Below are 27,534 nucleotides of genomic sequence, written 5' to 3' on the forward strand. Positions count from 1 at the left end.
ATCACACTAATCTACGCACACAAAGCTAGAACTATTATCACAGTTGGTTATTATGTTCAGGTACGCGTTACTATTACCTTCAGAAACTTAAATTCTTGTAAAACTTTAGGTTTCTAAAAGGACAGACAAAAATCATTTATTGATATTTTTTAAGCCGATTTTATTTTAATTTCCATAAATAAGCTAACATTTCTTTATCAGCCTACTGTTCACACAAAAAATTATTAATTATTATTATAATAATTAATTATTAATTTTAGTATTATATACTAGCTTTATTTTGTTAAAATAAATAAATAAATAATATCGCTATAGTGCAGGCACTCGACTATTATTTAACCGTTACTCAGCTAACCAATTTAACTTATTAGCCGTTCAATTCAATATTGGGTCGAATAGTTTTGTTTAAAATAATTATATTCAACTATATTTACATATTTACGTTATTGTTTTTACAAAATATTCTGTTTCGGTTTTTGCCATTTTGGGTCTGCATATTAAGATAGGTATTGACGAATCTTAATAATTTAACTTATCCCTAAAAATCATTTATATATGGGCAAATCCAAGAAATGGTGACAGGGAAAGTTTGTTTTCTAACGCTCACAAATTGCAAGAATCCGTGCCGCCCACCTTATTATCTAGAGTCTAGATTCTAGACGCAAAAACACATATGTACTTGTGCAAAGTGGAAATGATCTGACCAAAAACGCTCGTATCGATGTTTTCAGCTTCACAGCTTTTGAATTTCAACGGCCCAATGGACATGGACAATTGAAAGACCGAGCTTCGTATTAAAGTTCGCTGATCAGCTGCTTGCGGCGCGTCGTTATCAATCCGTCTCGCTCGCGCCACAAAGCTTTCCAGGCAAAAGCCCACTCTCAAAATGCCACCAGCTCAGTCGGGTTAAGTTTTGTAGCGCGTGGAGGCGAAGAGTCGAAGAGTGCGAGCGAAAGGCATTAATTGAAATTAAGCAAGAACAGGCAAAGTGGCAGTAGTTGAATTCCGAGAAAGGCTGAGAAGCGAAGAACGCGTGCCAGGCTCAAGTTACTTTCTCCCTGACTCTTTCTGGCGACCTTTTCGATGTGCTTCAAGCGGGAGATCCAGTGATCGGTCACATTTCCACGTTCGTCTGGCAATCAGTTCAGTTTTGAAGTTGACTTGGCGACGGTGGTCGACGCTCTCTCAGTCACAACAACAGTCACAACAAAAGTCACAAGCACAGATTTCAAGTTTGCGAGAAACTCTCCTTCAAAGTCAATAACAAGAGTGTCGGGAGAGTCGAGTGTGCGCGATTGATTACCATTTTATTATTTTCAAATTGATTTCATATGTGTACGACTAAACGTGTTTGTGGCGCCTCAATTGAGGGGCTCTTATTGCATTAATTATTGGAGTGCTAGGTCTGGCATATGTGTGCATATATTTATGAATACGTACATATGTATATGTATAGACATTTAACCCACTGCCCAACTAGCTTGAGAAGTTGCCCCACTACTTCTTACAACGGAATAGGAACTTAAATTGTTTTCATCAACTACAAATGTGAGTGATTATAATTTGCTATTAATCCTAATAAATTGATCAACTGTTTTGCAACCTTCAGCGGAATTGGACCCGCATAGATGGGTCCTTCGGTATGGATCAATATGTGGGTGGAACCTTCGTGCTAGTAATCTCAGTGCATGTGATTCCGAGAAGTCTCTATAAAGGCAATGTCGAAGGTGCCAAGATAATAACCACCATTTACATTAGCGCTATAAACAGGGGTATGGGCCTATGAAATATTCAGACTTCTTGCCAACACATATGTAACTTGCCATTTTAAAGAGCTTTTAAATTTGTGCGTTGGAGATTTTAAGATTACAAGTGCGTTGATAAGTCTTATTCAGGTTAATGTCACTTTAATTAATTAACTACAAGCAATATGATTGGCAAAATAAAATTCACAGCAAAAATGTGGGTGAACTTCTGTTAAGCTCCACCATCTTCACGTTTTTTGGGGTCTTAACTACGGGAAAAATATTTCAAGTTTGCGAAAATATCTGTTTCCTGAAAAATAACTATAAAAACAGTGTTTAAAAAACTTAACTTAACTCAATTTGAAAAAAACCAAAGATATTAAAGAAGGGCGTATTTAATATTTAATACAAACTTTCTGTAAAACGTATAGTTTATAGGAAAAAAGCAGAATAAGATTAATTTTCCACAATATTTTGAAAATAAAACCGTTGGAGCAATCTTGCGTCATTGTGCACGATATATCGCACGAAAGTTTGATGTCTCATCGATGTGTCGATATTGATATCGATGTGTCGCGATGTGTTTATATAGCCTCTGCACATCCGCTTAAAATTGCAACAGCGATTCTGGTTCACATAGAGAATAGCTAAGGCTTACAGCTGATCGGCATAAGCAAATTAAGTTGCTCAGGATAACTAAATACAATTTGAAAGCTAGCGTGTGGAATGTTTTTAGTGTCAAATTAATTTTTCATTAGCCGCATTCAGCAGTACAACATGATACCTGATCACTGATGAAATTACTAATAAACAAGGAAGAACGCTATAGTCGAGTACTTCGACTATCAGATACCCGTTACTCAGCTAATGGGACCAAAGGGAAACGGAGATATGCAAGCAGCAATGCGAGATTCTAATGCGCCACCTACCGGCGGTAGACAGATTTAAGCGTTATGGGCGTTAGAGTGGGCGTGGCAAATTTTTTTTTTGGATCAATCGATAGGTATTGACGAGACCAATACATTTCAGTTAAAATGTTGTATCCAGCATGAAAATTGTGGGCGCCACAGGCTTGGGCGGTTTGTGGGCGTTAGAGTGGGCGTGGCAAACTTTTTTTTTAATCAATCGATAGGTATTGACGAGAACAATACATTTCAGTTTAAGTTTTTATTCTAGCATCAAAACTGTAGGAGCCACAGTTTTGGGCGGTTTGTGGGCGTTAGAGTGGACGTGACACTCTGCTGAAACAAACTTGCGCTGCGCAGGTATCTCAGGAATCTGCATCCCTAATCCCAGTATTGTGACTTGTATAGTTTCCGAGATCTCAGCGTTCATACGGACAGACGGAGAGACGGACATGGCTATATCGACTCGGCTAGTGATCCTGATCAAGAGAATATATACTTTATGGGGTCGGAAACGCTTCCTTCTGCCTGTTACATACTTTCCGACGAATCTAGTATACCCTTTTACTCTACGAGTAACGGGTATAAAAAGGAGCGTAAAAATAGTATGCTCTTGATACATACATAATACATTGCTGCTGGCGTGTACCGATGAGAGAAATATTGATAAAAATTAACAGAACTTCTATTAAAAACCATGAAGGTAGTTTAATTCCTCACAACTGTTCGGAACTTTTTGATTTTTATATGTCTACGAATGCTCTACTGCAGTTGCGGTGGTAGCCGATATTTTTTTGTTATTTTGTTTTAAAAACTTTTACTTATAAAGTGATTGTCAAAAACTTACAAGCTTTAAGCGTTAAGCAGAACAAACTTGATAATTGATAACTGATCCATATATTGTGGGCACTTTTACAAGTTAGAACCGTTTGTACTCTTAAGTGTTTATAACACCTTTCTCGTATACGGTTATTTTTGTATACCCATTTCTTAAGCAACAAACTTCTTGCCAAGAAGGACATGTAGAGACTTTTTCCTCTCTCTTTCTAGCACGTGTATTTCGTTTGGAAGAAAAAGTCGCTGAAGCGAAAACCCCCTCCGTGTGAATAGGCCCTAACAGTGATTTCGTACTTAGTTAAATGGACAAAAGGATCGTATAAAAAGTAGAAATGGTTCCATACCAATAATACTTTTATCAATTATTCAAATCTATATTATGTCATTTTAATGACGTGATACTGACATATAGAATATTTCCTTAGCGTTTTTTCCATTAAGTTTTTGAAATGCCTTTGCATTTTCATCAATTTTCATTCGTGAGTTACCAGGATAATCAGCAACATGGCACTACGAACGTACCAGTGAAAATATGGTAATGGTCAACCAGGACCGAAACAAAAAAACTTCGTTTTTGGTTTCGTGTTTATATAAATAAATGGCCATATTTTCTTAATACAGTGGGACCACTGCATATTTCATTTGTTTTGTTGAAGAAATATTCCTGAAAACAGAAAAAATTTACTTTATTTTTTATAATTTTTAGCTACTTTTAAAGGCATTGGTTAATTATTTCGCAAGGAAAACATATGATTTGTTTCAAATTTTTCTACCAAATCTCTTTATTGCAATCTTATAAGATAAAAATTCAAAATGAAAATGATAGCTCAATAAACTCCATCATTTACACTAAGCAAAGAGCTATCAAAATTCTATCGAATGGCAAAAAAAATTTTTTTCTTATTATACCCGTTACTCGTAGAGTAAAAGGGTATACTACAATAGATTCGTCGGAAAGTTTGTAACAGGCAGAAGGAAGCGTTTCCGACCCCATAAAGTATACATATTCTTGATCAGGATCACTAGCCGAGTCGATCTAGCCATGTCCGTCTGTCCGGATGAACGCTGAGATCTCGGAAACTATAAGAGCTAGGCTATTGAGATTTGGCGTGCAGATTCCTAAGCTTCTTACGCAGCGCAAGTTTGTTTCAGCAATGTACCACGCCGTAAATATGAACGTGGATATCTCGGAAACTATCAAAGATAGAGAATTGTACGCAGCGCAAGTTTGTTACGCGAATATGCCACGCCCACTCTAACGCCCACAAACCGCGAAAACCTGTGACGCCCACAATTTTTATGCCAGATAAAAAATTTTAACTGAAATGTCTCGTCAATACCTATCGATTGGTCCAAGAAAAAAATTGCCACGCCTACTCTAACGCCCATAACGCTTAAATCTGTATACCGCCGGTAGGTGGCGCATTTTAATCTCGCTTTGCTACTTGCATATCTATATTTAGCTGAGTAACGGGTATCTGATAGTCGAGGTACTCGACTATAGCGTTCTTCCTTGTTTTTTTTCTATATTTTTTATTTCTTTTGCTGTTGTTTCTTGTCTTTTTTAATTTGTTTTAATTTTTTTGTATATTTCTTTTTATTGCCTTGTTTTCACCATTTTTTAGTTATTTCGAATTTTTTTTATAGCGGGATTAAAAAAATGTACGTAAAATACATATCAATGTTTTTGAAAATGTTTTAAAAAACAATAAAAACAGGAACGCATTAAACCATTTTCAATAGATCAATGCGTAACGTGTACTTTATAGAGCGATTTTTCATCGTGGTTTAATGAACATGATGGTACTTTTTACATAAAGTAAAAATATTTAATAAATAGATTCAAGTTTTGCTGTTCAAAGATTTAAATATCGTTAGATATTTATTTATTTATGGCGAACAATATTTAGCTAATTACTACTTTAACATTTATTTGGGAGGTCAAAACACTTGCACTGATTGTACAGCAGGAAAACTTTTTTCAACCATAAAAATTGCGGTAGACAAATTCCATCTTTCTACTTGTTTTAAAATAATCTTTTTTATCACTCAAAATGAAAATGTTTGTCCCTTTGTTTGTGGGTTTGTATGCATTCCATCTTAGTTTTATGGTTTTGGAAACCCTATGGGTGTATAAAGTAGCTTGAATTAGAAAACGTTTGTTTTACGACTTTTGGGAAAACTCTTGTGCAAAAAAAAACTTCTGATATCAAACAAAAACACCTCTTAACGAGGTAAAAAGTAGTGACAAACGCGCCTTTAACAAAAATACCTGATATCAACAATTGTGACGAAAAATGATATTACATTCGATAAAATAAATAAACTATATTAAATTTTTGTATTCGGCACGCTACAACAGAAAATTTACGTGTAGGTAAATAAATATTTACTGCTGCGGGCCGAAATCATAAATTTAATATAGTTTATTTATTTTATCGACTTTCAAAAAAAATAGAACACTAATCGCCCTTAAGTTAGGCTACGCCTAAATATAAGAAAAATCGCCTCATATACGTATGATAAAAATGTATTTTGTAATAGTATTTGGTACATTATAGAAAACTTTTTAAATCACTGAAAAAAATTATATATATTAATCCTCATTTTTTATTTTTAAAATTAAGAATTTCATTTTTTTTTTAATTGCAGTATATAAAACGAGGAAATCGATCAAAAAATTAAGATGATCCGGTAAGTCGATATATATATTTTCTTGATCAGTTCATTCGTTTCTACGCGAACTATTCTCTCAGTTTAAAACCTACCGGTGTGAAACCCAAAAAATCAAGTATTCCGCGCTTGAGTATAGTGTTTTCAGTGTAAAAACTTTGCCAAGCATCACAAATCCCGATCTTGAGAGCAAAATGCTTTCAAGTACGAAATTTCAAGACAGAAAATACCCGATTTCAGTAAGTTTTTAGAAAATGTCGGTCTACTTTGAAGTATGAATTATTCTTAAATCTAGTGATATTTGTACTTAAAAAAAAATACGGTTTATTAATAAAGTATGAAAGTTGCAGGCATATTATAAGGACAATTAATTCTTAAATCAATATATATATATATATATTGTAAATTTAAATTGGGTTTGATTATGTGCTTGTAAAGGAAACATGAACTGTAGACTAAAATTGACTAAACGACATTAATTTTAGAGGCATTAATTACGACCTGCTGGTCAAGTGCATTAACACCGTGTTTTCTATGCGCCTTATATACTGAATACTTTCAGAATAAACAGTTGGGAATTTTATAGTTGATCGTTATTAAAATCCCAATTGTGCTCAATTTAAGACATTTCCAGTACGAAAGTTCTTTAAATATTAAGATTGAAGTCTTTTTACATTAAGACTGTGTACTTGATTTTGGCACGGTGTTTTTTCTGCGTGTATATGTCAAACCGAGACGGATCGGTCCAGTGCACAGTGGTCGCCCCCATAGGCCAAAAATAAAAAAACAAAAGATAATATTACTGCTAAAAAAAGGTCAGTACTGTCTCATAACACCTCAAAATTTTTTACTCTGCTGTTATTTTGGTTTTGCTCCATCTGTCCTCTTCAAGAATAAGTGTAAAACATAGAGCAAAACATTTTATTGTGCTGCAGTGTGAGCGACGCGTCGCGACGTTTCAAGTGAGCTTGTGCAACAATAAATAAAAACAATTTAAAGAAAGATTTGATGCAAAATGGAAGTATTTAATATTTCAAATACAGGTATTAAATATTATTTTAAATTATATTCATGTACTAAGATTGTTGTGTCTATTTTTAATAATTAAGTTTATATTTGTCCACTTTTGTATAAAATTTGTTTTTAAGTTAAAGTTTCACTAAGACTTTTAGTTGTGAAGTTAATCGAAGTTAATGATCAAACTTATAATAAAATATAAACGAATATTTACAGATTATTTAGAGAAAATTTCAGCTGCTAGTTTTTGCTAGCCGCTGCGTAAGCTTGAAAAGAACCACGTGGTCTCGCCGTTTTCGAGCATTTTTTCCTTTGTGTAACTGTGCCTTTTGTGGCGTCTATCTCTGCCTCTGTCTAAATTTATATTATACTCTATTTAATTTATAGGAGCTTTTCACGAATGGAAGTTTAGCCGGATTTGTATAATTATTAGGTGGTGTTCCAAGACAGGTACAAATCCAGTCAAGATTCAATCCTTGAAATTGAAAATAGAGAATGATGGCTACATAATGGGAGCTGAATATTTGGATCAATTAGAAAAACGCGTTAGTTACTGCTGCAAGAGAATTGAAAATATGAAATATTCTGGGTATAAAATTAATGTTGACAAATTTAGGACATTTGCACTCCAAATAGCCGTTGATTTAACAAGGACATATTCATGGTACTACCTTCCGCCTACCGATCATAAGATTTTAATTCATGCACCATCCATAATTGAAAACGCTCTGGTGTCGATTCGGGAATTGTCGGAGGAAGCTGCTGAGGCAAGAAATAAGGACATAACAAGCAACAAATGAAGACCTTCTCAATTGTCTACTCCTTTCATCGGATCCGTTTATAACAGGACACCGAAAGTTACCACCTAAAACGAAGTCTGTTTTTAATAAACATGTTTTTGATCTTTTAGAATAATACAATAATAGCAAAATTATTATTCTGTCTAAAGTTTTGATATGCTGATTTATAGCAGGGGGTGTAACTTCAATAGTTGGTTGAATATAAATGTTTTTCTTTTTTGTTTTATTTATTATATTTTTATAGAATTTTGGAAAAAAATTAAATTTTTATCTACACTAGAAGTATTCTTGGCCGCTCGTTCCATACATGCCCGACCACTGCGCTATGGAAGCGACAAGATATAGTGGTCCGATCCGGTCAAATTTTATACCCGTTACTCGTAGAGTAAAGTGGTATACTAGACTCGTCGGAAAGTATGTAACAGGCAGAAGGAAGCGTTTCCGACCCCATAAAGTATATATATTCTTGATCAGGATCACTAGCCGAGTCGATCTAGCCATGTCCGTCTGTCCGTCTGTCCGTATGAACGCTCAGATCTCGGAAACTATGAGAGTTACAATACTGGGATTAGGCACGCAGATTCCTGAGATTCCTGCGCAGCGCAAGTTTGTTTCAGTAGAGTGCTACGCCCAGTCTAACGCCCACAAACCGCCCAAAACTGTGGCTCCTACAGTTTTGATGCTAGAATAAATGAAATGTAATGGTCTCGACAATACCTATCGATTGGTCCAAAAAAAAATTTGCCACGCCCACTCTAACGCCCATAACGCTTAAATCTGTACACCGCCGGTAGGTGGCGCATTTTAATCTCGCTTTGCTGCTTGCATATCTCCATTTAGCTGAGTAACGGGTATCTGATAGTCGAGGTACTCGACTATAGCGTTCTTCCTTGTTTTACAATATGTTTATAATATTTTTATAGATTTTTGGTGAAAGTTTCATGCCGATAGCACGTCTAGAAGTATTTATGGCCGCAGCTCCATACAAGCCCGACCACTGTGCAGTGGTTTCATTTCCGTTTTTTTTTTAAGGGCGTTTGCGGGATAAATTTAAAAACAGCGGGCATCGGGAACTCTAGCTTTTTTAGCTAGTGTGATGAGCTTTTTTTCTCCAATTTTACCTATACTACATTTAAAAAATTGTTAAAAATTGAGATGACGGTTAAAATGCTAAGAACGTATTTCTATCGGCACAGTATCGATAATAAATAATATAGAATAATATCACAAGGTTAACTGAAAAATAAAAACAATAAAGGTAAGAAAATTCCGCTGGCATAGTCGGATCCCAATTTCTAATTTTCAATATACTCGTATTGTGTTTTGAAAAATTGTAAGTAAATAAATTTAATTTGGCAAAAATCGGTTTTGTACTTCAGAGTGTTGTAAAAAATTCAAAAAGATCCAGAAGATACCAGTGGAATTCAATTACATACATACAATGCTATATTGTTTTCAGTTATGCGATGGGCTGCGCTTTGTGATGCGCTACGATGCTCAAAGCAAGTCACCTTTTTTTCAAACGGGCACCGAAGTCAGACAAATTTGTATATACTTAAAATAAGAATAAAAACAAGGAACAACGCTATAGTCGAGTACCTCGACAATCAGATACCCACCCGTTACTCAGCGAGATTGAAATGCGCCACCTACCCGCGATCTCAGTATATGGTTATGTGGGCGGTAGACAGATTTAAGCGTTATTGGCGTTCGAGTGGGCGTGGCACATTCGCGTAACAAACTTGCGCTGCATACAAAGCTACGGAATCGAAATCTGAAATCCCAATTCTCTATCTTTGATAGTTTCCGAGACATCCGCGTTCATATCTACGATTTTTTGAAGTTTGTGGGCGTTAAAGTGGGCGTGATGTCTATCGATAGGTATTAAAATGAACAATACATTTCAGTTACAATTTTTATTCTAGCATCAAAACTGTAGGAGAAACAAAACATTTAAACATATTTTTAAACTACATTTTTTTTTTAATATTTGTTTAAAATTACTGGTTTAAAGAAAACAAACAATTGTAAAATTCAAAATTCATTTTTATTTAAACAGAGATCTTAGCGTTGATACGGACAGACGGACATGTCTTGATCGACTCGGCTAGTGAACCAAATCAAGAACATACAGCTGTGTTCATTAAAATAGCAGTGCGACAGAAGCGAGACTATATAACGGTTTATTAGCATAGTCCTTTTTGTTAGTTGCACACGGGCAAATCATTTTGGCTGTTCACTGAAATAGCAGTTTTTAATTTTCTTCCAGGAAAAGACCCGAAAATGTTTGTTGTTTGGTAAAAATTTGGTTTAATGAAGACCATTATTTTAGGTATAACCATTAAACACTAAAACAAGGAAGAACGCTGTAGTAAGCGTTATAGGCGTTAGAGTGGGCGTGGCAAATTTTATTTTGATCAATCGATAGGTATTGACGAGAACAATACATTTCAGTTAAAATTTTGTATCTAGCATGAAAACTGTGGGCGTCACAGGTTTGGGCGGTTCGTGGGCATTAGAGTGGGAGTGGCACACTTTTTTTTGGGTCAATCGATAGGTTTTGATGAGAACAATACATTTTAGTTAAATTTGTATTCTAGCATCAAAACTGTAGGAGCCACAGTTTTGGGCGGTTTGTGGGCGTAAGAGTGGGCGTGGCACATTGCTGAAACAAACTTGCGCTGCGAAAGAAGCTCAGGAACCTGCAAGCCAAATTTCAATAGCCTAGCTCTTATAGTTTACGAGATCTCAGCGTTCATCCGGACAGACAGACAGACGGACAGACGGACATGGCTAGATCGACTCGGCTAGTGATCCTGATCAAGAATAAATATACTTTATGGGGTCGGAAACGCTTCCTTCTGCCTGTTACATACTTTCCGACGAATCTAGTATACCCTTTTCCTCTACGAGTAACGGGTATAATAATAAACCTTCAAACTCTCAAAAATATAAAAAGCAACTGTAGTTCTAGTGTGTTCTGTTAGAGCTTTTACAGAGAAATAAAAGCACAATCTCTTGAATTGATTACTTTTAACGTTTTACATCATTTATGTGGCCAAACGTACATATGCAAAAGGAACTTATCAAACTATATGTATACATTTTCAGTTTTGGCCCGGAGCAGGTGTCAATCAATTATGTTGTTGACAGTTGCACCGCGTGCGCCAATCTAATCGAAAGCATAATTGTAATTCGATTTATTTCGCTTGCGGGGCTCATTGGGGTCGTACAAATAATGAGTGCTGATTACAGCGATTGCGCCCGAGTCTAGTGGGGCTGATAAGATAGCCGACAAAAGATACAAAGCGGGGTTACATGCTCACTTTTAGCGAGGTTGTGACTCATGTTCCGACAATAGAACCCGTAGTCGATCAGCATTTCAGAAGGTTTGTGAACCCCGCAAAAAGCTTCAAAAGCTTAAGGCCTTTGGAAATATTCTGCGGAAGAACGGGTTCTTTCGGTTTGCAGATGACCTTGTGACATCAGATCCCCAGCGTTTCATCATAACATCTTAGGATCGTGAAAATGTTCTTTGGGGTATCGCAGAGCCAATGGCTTGGGGGAATTACGAAAAGCTTTGCCAGATGTTTTTCGGCTAGCAGCTGTTACCAGAAAACTCCGCTCCCATTCTCATCCGCCAAGCTTGCGGCAGTGGCGCTCTCGCATAACCGTTAACCATATGAGCGGAGCGCCACAAGCTTTGGCCAGCGGCGCGAAGTTTAGTTAATATTATTAAGCGGAGTGACGGCAACGTAGTCGCAGCGTTTCTTGTGGATCGCCGATCGCCGATCGCTTGGCGGTACAAAGAGCTTTTTGGCGGGGGCTCAAAGTGTGAGTGCGAGGTGTCTTCAGTCTGGTTCTTCCATTTCGCGTGGCACTTCTCCGTTTCTTTCTTGGCGAACTTAGTGCGATGTCGCGGTAATTTCGGTTCTACGACATCCGTTAGGAGGCGGACTGAAAAGTAAACAAAAATGCTGCTTATCACACGCAAACGTGACAATTCCGCAGAATATCTCCGCTTTTGTACGCTTCTGTGAGATACAAAGATACAAAATATTGACGCGGACAAGAACCGAAAACACCGCATGCTGCAGAAAAAAAAGACACAACTACGGGCCATTTTACTCAGATGACTCCAAGTGCCAAAAGTGAAATATGCGAAAGCAGAAAATGTCCCAATAATGTGTGCGTGTGTTCGTTGGGCATTGTGCAAAACATTTACGAGCTGGAATCGCCAATAGCCAAATACGACTGAAATTTGTATAAACAGCACAGGAAACATTCAGTGGTCGTTGTAACTGCAAAACTCGTGTTTTGTGTTTACGCAAAGATAACGAAATGTCACGATAAAAATTTAATTAATATTTTTTCAATGCAAGACATTTTTTGATGTGGCCGGAAGAGGGAAATTTGCAAACAAGTCGAGAACTAAAGTCTCAAAAAATCTTAAAGCCATCAGAAACTCCAAAAGAACATCGTAACTGATTAGTTCAATCACACAATTAAAAGTTTCAACGATATTCATAGCAGTCTATAGATTTATATTAGTACCGTAAGAAATAGAGATGCACATTTCGTGGCACAAAATGTCTCTATTGTCTCTCTTCTTCCACTTAAACCATCCTCCATGGCACATTAACCAGCCCGTTCCCTGCCCTAATTGATATACGAAAGTGCGGTATTAATAATTTCTGATCGATTTAGCCACCGCAGGCCGCCAGAACCGACACCGTGTATAAATGCAGACCGCGGATGCAAACACAAAAATGAGCTGGAGGCTGGCACAACAAGCACCTCAAACACCAAAGTCCGATTGCCAAAAATAAAATAGAGCCCACTTGGCTTGCCCAACGGACTCGCGCACTTTCGACGATGGCCAAGACCGCGGGTACGAAATCCGGGCGCCACGACGAGTCTCAAAAATTGCATCTACCCCCGGAGGCGGCGTTGGGCGCCAACCTGCAGCAATTACAGGTGCGACGACATCGCCGTAGCATCTCACAGCTGATGGCCAGCATGGGTAATGTCTAGTCTAGAGACAGATACATGTTTGTACAGTGTACTTTAAAATAAAAGATAACTACCAGTTCAGATGGTCATTTGACCATAAAAAGTCCACCCCAATGTACATACATTTGTACATAGGCCATAGACTAATTAGATTTTGTCGCTGCGATTAATTTTCGAGATTTTGCGTCATCGTGAGATGAGATAACAGTGAACTAGTTTATAAAATATCTTAACCTTTAAAACTGGTTGTCGTTTTATTTTGAATAGTGAAAATTAAGAAGGCTAAATCTGAAGACTGTTGAAGGAGTGTTAAAATTAAGGGTGCGAAGTCCGAGGGAAATCTAAATTATTGGACAACAAAGAACTGATAACGGGTAAATTGCCTCAATAATAAATTCACAAAACACTAACAGTTTCCTTTGACTTATATAACCCACCAACAACTTGTGCCTCCCATGGCGTGTTGGGCTCGGCCTAGCGGTGCCATTAGTAAATGAATCATAACCGATTTTAAAATGCAAGACACGCTACAAGCAAATATACTCACAAATGTACATAGCGTTATAAACATATTTTGCCTGATTTACATTGCATTTACACTTAAACATTGCAACAGGAAGTTTTGGTTTCTTTGTCATTGTGTGTAGGTCACAAGGAATAATTGTTTGTTGGGTTTAAAGACCTTTTCAGGGTGACTGTTTTTACCAGTTACACACAAACAACCAAAACCACTAAGCGAAAACAATCAAAAATGTTGGCCTCCATCCTTCTTGTAGAGGTTTGTGCGATAGCATGCCAAAAATTCTGTAAAAACGACGTTCTAACCCTCGAAAAAGGTGTTATAAAATAATTTTTATTTTTTCCACGTAAAGCGCTTATCAATTAAAAAGCATTGGCGTTCTTGTGGTTGGTACTTTGCTTTGTTTTCCAAGATAAGAATGTACGCATGTATTGTATCTATGTATTTCACGAAATTTTGTTTGATTATTAATCATCATCATATCTTAACACCGAAAGAAATGAGTTGACAATTTTAGAGCTAATTTACTCAGCTTAACGAATGTGCTAACAAATTTAGCAAAGAATGCACTATGAAAGTGAAAAGGTGCTAAGAGTTCGGAGTGGTCCATTGAATTAGTTGTTAAATTTTATTAGACCCTTTTTAATTTCGCCACACGCACCGTACACGATTTTTGTCTTTTCTAAAAATTTACTTTAAAAGCTAAATTTGATACAAATAACAAAAACATATATTTAAGGCCTCATAGTCACCTCAAACAAAAAGACAACTAAAGGAAAATCTAAATACAAATATGATTCATTACTTTTGGGTAGAGCTTTTATGGATTTTAAAAAGTGTCCAAAACTACAGACTGGTTTTTCAAAAAGCGTATTTTTCTAAGTTTTAAAAAACTTTGTATTTTAATGTGTCTCACATCTAAGGATGAAAAGCTATATATGTATGCCAAAAGTTGTTGGTGATTTTAAGCTGATAGCTCGATGATAAGGTTTTTTCGACACCTGGAAAGGAATGTATGGCAGCCGAACGAACTTGACCATAAACCAGTCTGGGTTTATGACGAATTCTCAATAAGACTTTGATAGCAACCTTGAAGATAGGGTCTGCTAGTGATCCTCCGATACTACAATGTAGAACACGGAAAGCAACAGTCCTAGTTTATTTAAATTTCCATAAGTGATAAGAGAATACGATGTAACAGGTAGAAGAAAGCGATTGCGAGCATATATTCTTGATCAGGTTCACTAGCCGAGCTAGAGAGTTGAAGTTTCAGATTTAGATTCCTTAGCTTCGTACGCAAGTTTGTTTCAGCAAAGGGCCAGGTCTATATTCATATCTACAAATTGTTAAAGGGAGACCATTCATTAGGTGGTGCCCTGCGATCTCGGAAAAAGTCGCTTAGCTTCTTTTCTTGCATGTCTCCATCTCTCTTGCGCTCCCTTTGGCTGAGTAACGGGTATCTGATAGTCGAGGCACCAGACCATAGCGGATTCTCATGTTTTCTAGTTGTATATATATATACAAACAAAATGGGGGTGGCGGGGTTGATATGGTACGTCCCAAATATGTCTAATATTAGGAGCTGAGTATTTTTATTTTTTCAGAATGTTAATTATATTGTATAATATTCAGTCTAACAGGTTTTCATGCTGGCGAGTACTGGTGACTGAGACCATCGACTCTGTCTAACAATATGGACTTGAATTTAACCAGGCAAGAATATACCGTGTCTGTTTAGAGGACACCTGTTATTGATTGCTAATCAAAGTACTTTACTAAATACTGATTTATGTAGTTTATTACTGCCACATCCATAAACCAACTTAATCATCACTGTATTGTTGTACCTACTGTGCAGTATCCCCCACTTTATCTATTGCGCGTTTTTATTTGAGCTTGCTATCTAAATGTTATTCATCTAAAAGCGTAATTCTGATCGAATCGATAAATGTATTAAACTCTTTGTCATGTGGTTTTCAGGTAAGGAATATACATTTATTTCTTATCACTTCGTAAGCGATTCACGTGTACTTAACTAAAAAAGATGGCGTCCTCTGTACTTTGCTTTAAATGGTTTCAAGGTTTGAGCGTGGTCCCAGTGTCAAGTTCACCCGAAGAGCTGTACTAAAATAAAGTAAACTTGTAAGCTTGACCTTGAGATAGCTTCTGTTTTAAATGGAGATATCATGCGCTAATTGCTACAATTTAATAGTTATTACTAAGGGCGTTAAGGGAAGCAAGTATAAAAGCAACATGAGAGAACGCCATACTCGAACGTCTCGAATATTTTCCGGTAGCAAAAAAATTTTCGTAAACATTTATATCAATTTTTCGTTGTCTTGCGGGAGAAAATAATTGTTATAATTGCATTGGGAGAAAAGTATGAAGCATTTCCTATACCATAAAGTATACATGTTCTTGATTAGGACCACTAGCCGAGTCGATCAAGCCATGTCCGTCTGTCCGTATCAACGCTACGATCTCGGAATCTGTAAGAGTTAGAATGTTGGGATTAAGCATGCAGATTCTTGGGCTTCACAAAACATTACGTGATTAAATGCTTCCCCAAATCCAACCGCCATTCTACCGTGCTAAAACTCAAAGCTCTTCAACTCTACATCAACAACTTTTTAAAATCAAAAAGTCGAGTTTTTCTTTTTTTTCCATGGAATCCTTTGTGTACTTCTAGTCCACGTTTGTCCACCCTTTAGAATTTTGAAAAATTTGTCACTTTAGAATATATGCCACTTTTTGGTTTTTCACTTAATTTTATAAAATCGACAAGTTTGTTCTTTGTTAGTCAAGCCGTTAGAATTTTGAAAAATGTCACTTTTTAGTTTTTGTCCACCCTTGTACACGGTTAGTCCACCTTTGCCCACCTCTTAGAATGTTTAAAAAATTAATTCTTTGACAACTATGGGAACAAGCTTGAACTTTAGTGAATGCCGCCTAAACGCATATAATTCCAAATATTTCGAAACTCCTTCATCGGAGGAACAAATATAAATGTCGCGTTGCTTTATTCGGCTTGACATCCCCACCTTATAAAAATGATCTGCCGGAAAAACGTTTTTAAGGGAAAATTGCCGAACGTGAAGGATTTGTATATAAGATGATAAACTTTTCGGCATAAAAACTTTGCCAAAGATGAAACGTCCAAGTGCAATTCTGCGAAGTGCCGACCAAACCCCTATTATTTGCCCGCATTGATGCCACCCCTATTGCAATTTAGCCGATACTTTGTTTTGTGGACTATTCCTTAATGACCGTAATAAAGAACAAATTTTGCTCGAAGTACGATGTCGGCTCCTTAGCTCTGGTGGAAGCATATTTGAAGGACCTGAAAAACACGCACACGAGTGCGTGCAGAAAAATTTTTATTTGCTGCATCGAAATTCAAATTGGAACGCGCAGCCATGAAGCGCAAACACGTGAAAGTTCACGATTTTATTAAGGATAATCAAATTAAACAAAAATTGGTGAAGATAATAATTGAGTAATGGGCAATATGTCGGAAGAAAGCGACGTACCTTTTATAGGAAGAAAAGTGGAAGGTGAAGAACAACACAAAAATGCCTTTAGATTATAATGTCAGAGAAAACGATGATAATAAAGGCATTTCTCAGACAATAACTTTGAAAAACAAACATAAAGATAAAGCTTTACCAGAAGAAACGAAAAAAAAAACAGGGGAAAGTACCTCAAGGAATGTTCTAATGGCGAATTAGTTTACAATCGACCTCATCGAAGGAAAAGGGATGAGATATTATATAATGACGGTGCAATGGGCCCTATCTGGATTTAAGCACAGCTTATTTAAAAACACTTGCCCATTTTATTCTCCTTTTATTATAAAAACCAATTGGATTCTAATTATATAGAAAAGCGAACACTTGCTTTGATTAAAAATATGCCGTCGATGGAATTTCTGCTAGTCTGTATTGCGAATGGGGACTTGATTTGATGCCTTTTTTTATGAAACATCGTACTGTTCCACACTAATATCGGATCTTTTATTGATCAAGCTCTGAATGGAATACCAAGTGCATCAAGTCGCCGTTTTCATAAAACAAATGACAAGGATAAATGCGAGAGCCACTCATCTTTATACCATTGCCTGGAGTTTATGGATTCTGAAAATTTCAAGGATTCCGGGATTTCCAAGGCATTGCTCACCTTTGTTAATTTGTCATTATAGACATCAAATTGGTAACGCCATTTCTATCCAGCTTACCAGGATCAGCAACATTGCTCCAGTTGCCACAGTAAATATTGATACAGAATAGAAAATACATTCTGAATGGTGCCATTGGATACGCCCCGGCGCCAGGTACTGAAATCGAACATTATATTTCATATTGCCGCAGAGTAACCTAATCTTGGGAAGTTTACAACGATATGTGCAGACAATGGGAAAATTTACAGCATGTACTACAAAAATGATTTTTCATATATATACGCAGACCGAATAAGATATATTAAGTTAAATACGTGTCTTATAATTTATTTATTTTTAAGAGGTGGGCAAACGTATTTTTTATTTATTTTTATATATAAATATATTATATAATTATAGTTATATTTAGTTTTAAGATATGTGTGAACGTTTTTTCCAAAAAAAATAATAGATAAATAACAAGGAAGAACGCTATAGTCGAGTACTACAGGTACCCGTTACTCAGCTAAAGGGACCATGGAGGAGATGGAGAAATGTTTTGGTTGGTTTGTGGGCGTTAGAGTAGGCGTGGCAAACTTTTTTTTAGGTCAATCGGTAGTTCTTGACGAGACAAATACATTTCAATTAAAATTTTTGGTAGCATGAAAATTTTGGGCGCCACAGGCTTGGGCGGTTTGTGGGCGTACGAGTGGGCGTGGCATATTCGCGTAACAAACTTGCGCTGCGTGCAAGGCTACGGGATCTAAATCTGAAATCCCAATTCTCTATCCTTGACAGTTTCCGAGATATCAGCGTTAATATTTACGATTTGTTCAAGTTTGTGGGCGTTAAAGTGGGCGTGGCAATTTTTTTGTGTCAATCGATAGGTATTGATGGGAACATTAAATTTCAGCAAAAATTTTCATTCTAGCATTAAAACTGTAGGAGCCACATTTTTGAACGGTGGGCGCACTGGCGAAACCAACTTGCGCTGCGCGAGAAGCTCAAGAATCTACATGCCAAATTTCAAATTTCTAGCTTTTTAGTTTCTGAGATCACAGCGTTCATACGGACGGACAGACAGACGGACTGACGAACATGGCTAGATCAAATCCACCTTTTGATTATCGAAAATTTTCAAAATTAAAAAGTATTTCAAATTCGACGTGTTAAAAAAATCTAAAACGATACCCGTTTTCCAATTTCAAAAATTTTATTTTACCAAACCCAGCTTCTTAAGGCTCAGCCCACCATAATGCCCAGTTAGGAATTATAAACAACACATTTCAGAAAATTCGTAAAGGTACTGTTGCGTACTTTTGTGTGGAAGATTCTACGTTAGGACAACTGTTTTTAGTAGTCAATCAACTATTTACTTTTGCAATTACTAAACACACACACCACTTAAACGTAACTATGTTATTAGTGGCATAACCATTAAATAGTAGACAAAGCGAAAACATACACATATACATCCATTTTTAATAGTAAAGTACAATTTTTTTATATTTACCAAACTCTCTGCATTGATAAATTTCACCAACCAATATTTTTGTGTGTAGGTTTTACTCTGGCTAAATTTTATAAATACTTAACTTAAGGAAAAAACATCGTGCTTAAATTAAGAACTATCCGTTATGATTTAAGAACAATTTCTTGCTGACCATTTTAGGAGCGTTTGTACTGAAAAAAATCTTACATTGAGCACATTTTGGATTTGTCCGTAAAATCTTAAAATTTCGAACTGTTTATTCTGAAAGTGCCCGGTATATAATGCGCATAAAATACAGAGTGTTAACGCCCGTGAGCGAGAAGTCGTAAGGAAACTTATATTATTAAAGTTATTTAGATATATCTCGTTTATTTCATTCTCAGTTTTCAATACTTATTTCTTAATTAATTCTTACTTACCGCAATTTATATTTGCAATATATGTATATTGATTCGTCCCCAAATCATGCATGCAAATTTACTTTTTTAATAATAGTACTTGTTTTTAGTACAAATAAGACTACGTTTAAGAAATATTCATACATACATACATACGTACTGAAATCGAGTATTTTCTGTCTTAATTCGTACTTGAAAGCATTACTTTGTTCTCGAGATTGGGATTTTCCATGCTTTTGATACTGAAAATATTTGATTCAAGCACGAAATACTTGCATTTTTTTCTGGGTGTATGTATTGTATTGTAAAATATAGTTATATTACTTGTCTTTCCTATATTAACCACGGCTTTCGTTTTTAATTGTAGTTGAATACCCCACGGACGATGTTTACCGGCCGACGCACTACGGCGGCTACGTGAATAGAGGCTACGATGATTTAGACAGTTCCTATTACTTTGCCCAGTTTGAGGCGATGGCAGAGGGTCGCGATGGGGGATTGGCCCTGCCACCCTACGAAAGCACAGAATCGGAGGTAGAACCAGGTAGCGGAGAAGCGGAAGTCTCGGCGGATGACTCCAACGACGAGCAGGAGGAAGTGATGCCGGACTCCACGGATGACGCGGTGGCCGAGCAGCAAAACCGCTGTCTGCCAGAGTTCCAGTTTTCGTTGGTCGACTCCGAGTACGACGAGACTCTGGCCTTTCCTGACTCGGTCACCATCCTGTCCAACGTGGGCGACAAGCCGGTGCTGGTGGAGCGCAAGGAGACGGACGATGACGAGGAGGAGTTCGACGACGAGGAGAACAACAGCGTAGTGCTGCGCCACGAAATACCATTTACCAGCATCTACGGGCCGAGCGTCAAATTTAACTCGTTCCAGCGCAAGGTCTTTATTCCGGGCCGTGAGATTCACGTTCGGATCGTCGATACGGAGCGTAGCGTCACAACACATCTGCTGAACCCCAATCTGTAAGTGTACACACGAAGAAACTATGGGGTAAAGTTGACCAATATAATAGGTAAATGGGTCTGTCCCATCGAATTGTCAATTTGACCAATGAAATACACACAGTTACTATTTTATAGCAGTTTAACCATTAAATAGTAACCAAAGCAACAACAGAATACACATCACTATTGTGAATAGTTTTTAAATTTTGAACTAAGCAAGTAGTAGTAGAGTAGGGTCAGTTTCATTGACTTTTAAAAGTATCCCAACTTACTGACCTCTTTTGAAATTTGCCATATTTGGCACTTTTAAAAACACAAAATTTTTGCTTACTTCTCAGGGTGTAACCATTTTGTTGGGTAATGTTTTAAAGTAACTATCATTTTGTGAAAAAGATCACTCTAACGCGCACAATAGCCAATTTTTAAAGCTACCGTTGATTTATAACATTGTGTACAAATATTTAATTTATTTCGTTTTGTGGTGCAAAGTTTTCAGTTTGCATTTATACCCACTAGAGTAAGGGTATTTGGTACTCGTGTGTAAGAAGTACGTAACGCTCTTAGTAGCTAGGATTATATTGTAGTTATCGGATAGAATGTAACTGGTAGAAGAAAGCATTTCCGACCCTATAAAGTATTTATATTCTTGATTAGGGGGACTGAGGTTCTTAGGGAGCACAAGTTTGTCTCACGCCCACACTCCACTCCACGATGGCTATCTGTAACGGCTATCTGGTAGTCGAGTCAATCGACTATAACGATTTCTCAATAATTGGGAAATTATAATTAATTGGCAATCATTTTAGCTTCTGGAGGTGATAATAAAAATAATTCTAATAGATCACTTATATTTAGCTCTCACAATCCCTAAAAAACGCTGATAAACTCAATATTTGTCTGCTCAGGTACACAATTGAACTGACCCATGGCCCCTTCAAGTGGACGATCAAGCGGCGATATAAGCATTTCAACTCTTTGCACCAACAGCTCAGCTTTTTCCGCACCTCGCTCAACATTCCCTTCCCCAGTCGCAGTCACAAAGAAAAGCGTACGACGCTGAAAGCCACCGCCAGCCAGTTGGCCGATGAGTCCACCCTGAAGGATCTGCCTGCTCACACCAAGGTCAAGCCGTCCAGCACGTCTACGAGTGGCGAAGGCCTCAGCAGCAAAACCGGCAATGCCATGGCTATCATAAGTCCCAGTCACAGTTCGATTCTGGCGGGTCTCACTCCTCGCCGAATTCACCACAAGCGCAAAAAGAAGAAAAAACGGAAGCTACCCCGATTCCCCAATCGTCCTGAGAGCCTGGTCACCGTGGAGAATCTGACTGTCAGGATCAAGCAGTTGGAGGATTACCTATACAACCTGCTAAACATCAGTCTCTACCGATCTCACCACGAAACGGTAAGATAAAACTAAGGCATGTCCGTCTCTCCGTGTGGATGCTAACCTCTTGTGAACATTAGTTATACATATATGTTCTTGATCAGAATCACTAGCCGAATCGATCTAGCCATGTCCGACTGTCGGTATGGACGCTGTGATCTCGGAAACTATAAGAGCTAAAGTGTTGGGATTTCTGAATTAGATTCCTTAGCTTTCCATTCAGCGCAAGTTTGTAATTCGCTAACAACGCCAAGGTCATTCAAGCGCCCACATTTTAAACGATTTTATAAAAGTCTAGAGAGATTTTGTATTGGGTATTAATATCCATTCAACCACCGGACTACTCATTAAAAAGCAATAAGCAAATAAAGGAGTAGACACCTGGTGGCGTGGTGCACAATCTCAGGAGTCTGTAGCGTAGTCTCTTGCTTAAAATAAATCTAGTCGGTTGAAATTCAAGCGGGCGTCTTATGGCTTAAAATAATAGCAGCACATAAAATATTATATAAATTTTAAAAAATATTCTGAATAGATTATGAGGGGTGCCACAGAAAAATCTTAATCGCTAGGTCGTGTAAAATGCTAAGTCGTGTATATTGATGCATATAAGAGAATTTTACGCCGAATGGACGTCGTGGGATTTCTGTGGCACCCCCGAATAGTTTTTATAAAAATTTAAATTCACCAGCGTATTACATTTATTTCTTTCAGCTGAACTTCGTTGAGGTGTCCAACGTATCCTTTGTTCCGGGCATGGGTATCAAGGGCAAGGAAGGCGTGATTTTAAAGCGAACTGGATCAACGAGACCAGGACAAGCGGGGTGCAACTTTTTCGGATGCTTTCAAAAGAACTGCTGTGTGCGCTGCAACTACTTCTGCTCGGACGTAGTGTGCGGGACGTGGCGCAGCCGCTGGTTCTTTGTGAAGGAGACCTGCTTCGGCTACATACGTCCGACGGACGGCAGCATCCGGGCAGTGATTCTTTTTGATCAAGGCTTCGACGTGTCCACTGGCATCTATCAGACGGGCATGCGCAAGGGACTGCAGGTACTGACAAACAACCGGCACATCGTGCTTAAGTGCTGGACACGGCGGAAGTGCAAGGAATGGATGCAGTACCTCAAGAACACAGCCAACTCGTATGCCCGCGACTTCACGCTGCCCAATCCGCACATGTCTTTCGCCCCGATGCGCGCCAACACGCACGCAACATGGTACGTAGACGGCGCCCAGTACATGTCTGCCGTCGCCGACGGCTTGGAGGCCGCCCTCGAGGAGATCTACATCGCTGACTGGTGGCTCAGCCCCGAGATATACATGAAACGACCCGCTCTGGACGGCGACTACTGGCGCCTGGACAAGATTCTTCTGCGCAAGGCCGAACAGGGAGTGCGCGTCTTCGTGCTGCTCTATAAGGAGGTCGAAATGGCTCTGGGAATCAACAGCTACTACAGCAAGTCCACGCTGGCTAAGCACGAAAACATTAAGGTGTGTCCAAAAAACTACACCATTACATTTTCGGAATCTATAGTTATACCCGTTACTCGAAGAGGGAAAGGGTATACTAAATTCGTCGGAAAGTAACAGGAAGAACAGTGATCAGGATCACTGGCCGAGTCGATTTAGCCATGTCTGTCTGTCCGTCCGTATGAACACTGAGATCTTATAATCAATTTAAGCTATCGATTTGGAACTTGGCATATATATTCTGGAGCTTCTTGCGCAACGCCCACAATCGCCCATAACGACTTTGCTCTTACTATCAATAGCCACCTACATGCCGTTCCAGTAACACGGGTTTTTCTTGCATTAAAACCATCTAACACACGGCATGATTTTATCCCATCTTCCTATCTTAAAGCTTAATTAAACTTACCGAATTTTCGTTACAGGTCATGCGACACCCAGACCATGCCAGAGGCGGTATTCTGCTATGGGCTCATCATGAAAAGATCGTGGTTATCGATCAAACCTATGCGTTTATGGGGGGTATAGATTTGTGCTATGGTCGATGGGACGATCACCACCACCGCCTAACGGATCTAGGTAGCATATCCACCGCCTCCTTTTCTGGCAGCGCGCGTCGAACGCCCAGCTTGTACTGCAGCAAGGACGACACGGACTCGGCATTCGGATCGCGCAAATCCTCGCGCAATGCCCACTACGATACATCGTCCAAGGAGAGGTCACCATCTTCACCGGCGGATGAACCCAGTACTAGCATAGAGCTAAAAACTTTGAAACCCGGTGATCGCCTGCTTATACCCTCAATGCTGGTCCCGAGCCCGGGTGAAACGCCCGATGAATCGGGCATTGCGCTGGAGGGGATGAAGCTCAACACCCCTGAACTGGAGCGTAAGAACGTACTCGATCGCCTGAAAAACAACGCGATGAAGGGTGCTCGTATGGGTAAAGACTTTATGCACCGACTTACAACCGCCGAGGCGGCGGATGAGAAGTCCGGCGAGGTATACACGATCGAGACCGAGGAAGTCTCGGACCACGAGATCAACCCGAACATGGCTTCTGGAGGTCAGGAGGTGGCAATTGCCGCCAGCAGCACGCAAATACTCAGCGAATTCTGCGGCCAGGCCAAGTACTGGTTCGGTAAGGACTATTCCAACTTCATACTCAAGGACTGGATGAACCTCAACTCGCCGTTTGTGGATATCATTGATCGGACAACCACGCCGAGGATGCCTTGGCACGACGTGGGTTTGTGTGTGGTGGGTGCATCCGCCAGAGATGTCGCCCGCCACTTCATCCAGCGATGGAACGCCATGAAGCTGGAGAAACTGCGCGAAAACACACGATTTCCCTACCTTATGCCGAAGAGCTACCACCAGGTGAGGCTGAACCCCCACCTCCATCAAAACCGCCAGCAGCGGGTAACCTGCCAGCTCCTGCGCAGCGTATCCGCCTGGAGCTGCGGATTCATTGAGGCGGATCTGGTGGAGCAGAGTATCCACGATGCCTATATCCAGACGATCACCAAGGCACAGCATTATGTTTACATCGAGAACCAGTTCTTCATCACCATGCAGCTGGGCATGGGCGTGCCCGGGGCGCACAACAATGTTCGAAATCAGATCGGGGAAACTCTCTTCAAGCGGATCGTGCGGGCGCACAAGTGCGTTACCCATTGCATTTACCTAGTGCATCGCTGATCTAACTTCCATTTTTTTTTTTAGGGAACGAAAACCTTTCCGTGTTTTTGTGATAATGCCGCTCCTTCCAGGCTTCGAGGGCGACGTGGGTGGCAGTACTGGCATTGCAGTTAGGGCCATTACACACTGGAATTACGCATCCATTTCCAGGTGGGGTTTTAATCGCAAGGCTCGTGTTAGGAAAGCATTGCAGTGTCAAAGCAGCAAAAGGCTGAATTCTTAACTATTTTTCTGAAATTTTCCAGAGGACGCACTGCAATTTTAAATCGCCTGGAGGAGGCTGGCATTGATAAACCGCAGAACTACATCTCGTTTCACAGCCTGCGAAATCACTCCTTTTTGAACAACACGCCCATCACGGAGCTGATTTATGTCCACTCAAAGCTACTTATCGCTGACGATCGAGTGGTAATATGTGGCTCGGCGAACATCAACGATCGCTCGATGATCGGAAAGCGGGACTCTGAAATTGCGGCCATCATCATGGACGAAGAGTTTGAGGATGGTCGCATGAACGGCAAGAAGTATCCGAGCGGAGTGTTTGCGGGACGTCTGCGAAAATATTTGTTTAAAGAACATTTGGGTTTGTTACTTGTTTTAAATTAATTTCCAATCTTCATATTTAACGGATAACCTTCTTTCAGGCCTCCTGGAGGGAGAGAGTTCCCGTCGTTGCGAGCTAGACATCAGTGATCCGGTTTGCAACCAGTTCTGGCACGGCACTTGGCGTAGGATCTCGACACAGAACACTGAGATCTACGACGAGGTGTTTAAGTGTATCCCCACGGACTCTGTTAAGACCTTTGCCAGCCTGCGCAAATACCAGGAGGAGCTGCCGCTTGCCAAAACTGACCCAGAGCTGGCCGCTAACCGAGCCAACGACATACAGGTAGTGTTCCCTTTTTTATTGCACCTAACAATTAGTTTACTGGAGTAAAGTTAACCAGTAGTATAGTAAACAAGAACGAAAGTTAACTTCGGCAAGCCGAAGTTTGTATACCCTTTTAGCTATAATTATTAAAATTAAAAATACAAAAAATGATATTCCCAATAGTATAAGATAATATGTCAAAAAACACCGAAGCTATAATTTGTTTCACATTATTTTTCCACCAATTTCCCGATCGTTCCTATGGCAGCTATATGATATAGTCGTCCGATTCTGGTAAAATTTAATTCAAAATTCAAAACAAATTAAAAAATGTTATTTCCAAGCTTAGAAGGTTATATGCTAGAAAACACCAAAGATATAATTTTATAAAAATTATTTTTCCGATTATTCCTATGGGAGCCATAAGATGTAGTTGTTCGATCCGGCTGGTTCCAACTTATATACTACCTGCAAAAGATATAAGACTTTTGGGAAAGTTTCAGCACGATAGCTTTAAAACTGAGAGACTAGTTTGCGTAGAAACGGACGGACATGGCTGGATCGACTTGTCTAGTGATGCTGATCAAGAATATATATACTTTATGGGGTTGGAAACGTCTCCTTCACTGCGTTGCAAATTTCTGACTGAAATCATAATACCCTCTGCAAGGGTATAAAAAACATTTGTCTATAAAGTGATTTTTAAAACCTTACACTAGGACCAATTCAAAAAGACTTGAATTCCATAGTAGAGTTTTTCAGCTAAAGTGTTTAACTTTTTTGACGTCGTTATGTATCATGAGCGTTCAAAAGAACAAACTTGATCACTGATTACTGATCCAACAGCGATCAGTGATCATGTCATGATCAGTTGACCAAAATATATATGATTGCCGAGACAATCAACTATAAAAATTCTTCTTGTTCATTATAACTGCTTGTATACACTTACAATTCCAAAACATTTCTTTCGATTTTTAATAATTTACTTACCTTATTCTTAAAGCATTAGTTATTAATATCTAACTGTACCTTTTATTTTAGGGTTACCTGGTCAACCTGCCATTGGAGTTCCTCAACAAAGAGGTGCTCACGCCGCCCGGAACCAGCAAGGAGGGCCTCATTCCTACCTCTGTATGGACATAGTCTGCCAAAAGTCTCAAAGAGACTACTAGTGTTTAGAATCCTAAGGCACACCTTTTATTTAATACCCACCAAAGGCGCTTGTCATTGCCAAGTCATACACTTTGTATATTGTATATAAATACCCGAAATAACTCTAGATTCTATCAAGTACTCGTAGGCTTGCCGTACGATTAGTTAAATTATTTTACAGTGTTTGATATGTCTTCAACTAGTTTTTAGATTCTTGTTGTTAATTTTTTGTTTAAACAGTATTTTATACCGATGTACTCACGTTTATTAATGTGAAATGAAGTGCAAATTAAGAAATAGCGTTTTTTATTTAAATGCACTGAGCATACCAAACCTAAATTAACTATAATCACTATATACGAGTCAATTAACGGTTTGTACTGCCAGTTAATATTCCGAAGCTTTATTGTAAAACGTTCAATAAATAAGCTCCGATAAAAATCTAA

At 38.6% G+C, this 27,534-nt stretch overlaps 1 protein-coding gene across 4 annotated transcripts; it reads left to right on the plus strand.

The window, feature by feature from the left end:
- The first annotated feature begins 899 nt into the window (after window positions 1–899).
- On the plus strand, window positions 900–27,534 carry Pld (Phospholipase D). 4 transcript variants are annotated; one of them, XM_017087937.4, is made up of 10 exons: window positions 900–1,548; window positions 6,140–6,181; window positions 19,924–20,527; window positions 21,415–21,913; window positions 22,607–23,383; window positions 23,788–25,025; window positions 25,087–25,212; window positions 25,308–25,645; window positions 25,707–25,951; window positions 26,978–27,534. In XM_017087937.4, the coding sequence occupies exons 3-10, from the start codon at window positions 20,031–20,033 to the stop codon at window positions 27,077–27,079; spliced, it is 3,822 nt and encodes a 1,273-aa protein (XP_016943426.3). In that variant the 5' UTR covers window positions 900–1,548; window positions 6,140–6,181; window positions 19,924–20,030; the 3' UTR covers window positions 27,080–27,534. The 4 variants fall into 4 exon arrangements, with proteins under 4 accessions (XP_016943426.3, XP_016943422.3, XP_070850979.1 ...); XM_017087933.4 differs by lacking the exons at window positions 900–1,548; window positions 6,140–6,181 and adding exons at window positions 11,677–11,811; window positions 12,685–13,000; XM_070994878.1 differs by lacking the exons at window positions 900–1,548; window positions 6,140–6,181 and adding exons at window positions 11,797–11,811; window positions 12,694–13,000.

The sequence above is a fragment of the Drosophila suzukii genome, chromosome 2R, assembly GCF_043229965.1.
Source record: "Drosophila suzukii chromosome 2R, CBGP_Dsuzu_IsoJpt1.0, whole genome shotgun sequence".
Lineage (NCBI taxonomy): Eukaryota > Metazoa > Arthropoda > Insecta > Diptera > Drosophilidae > Drosophila > Drosophila suzukii.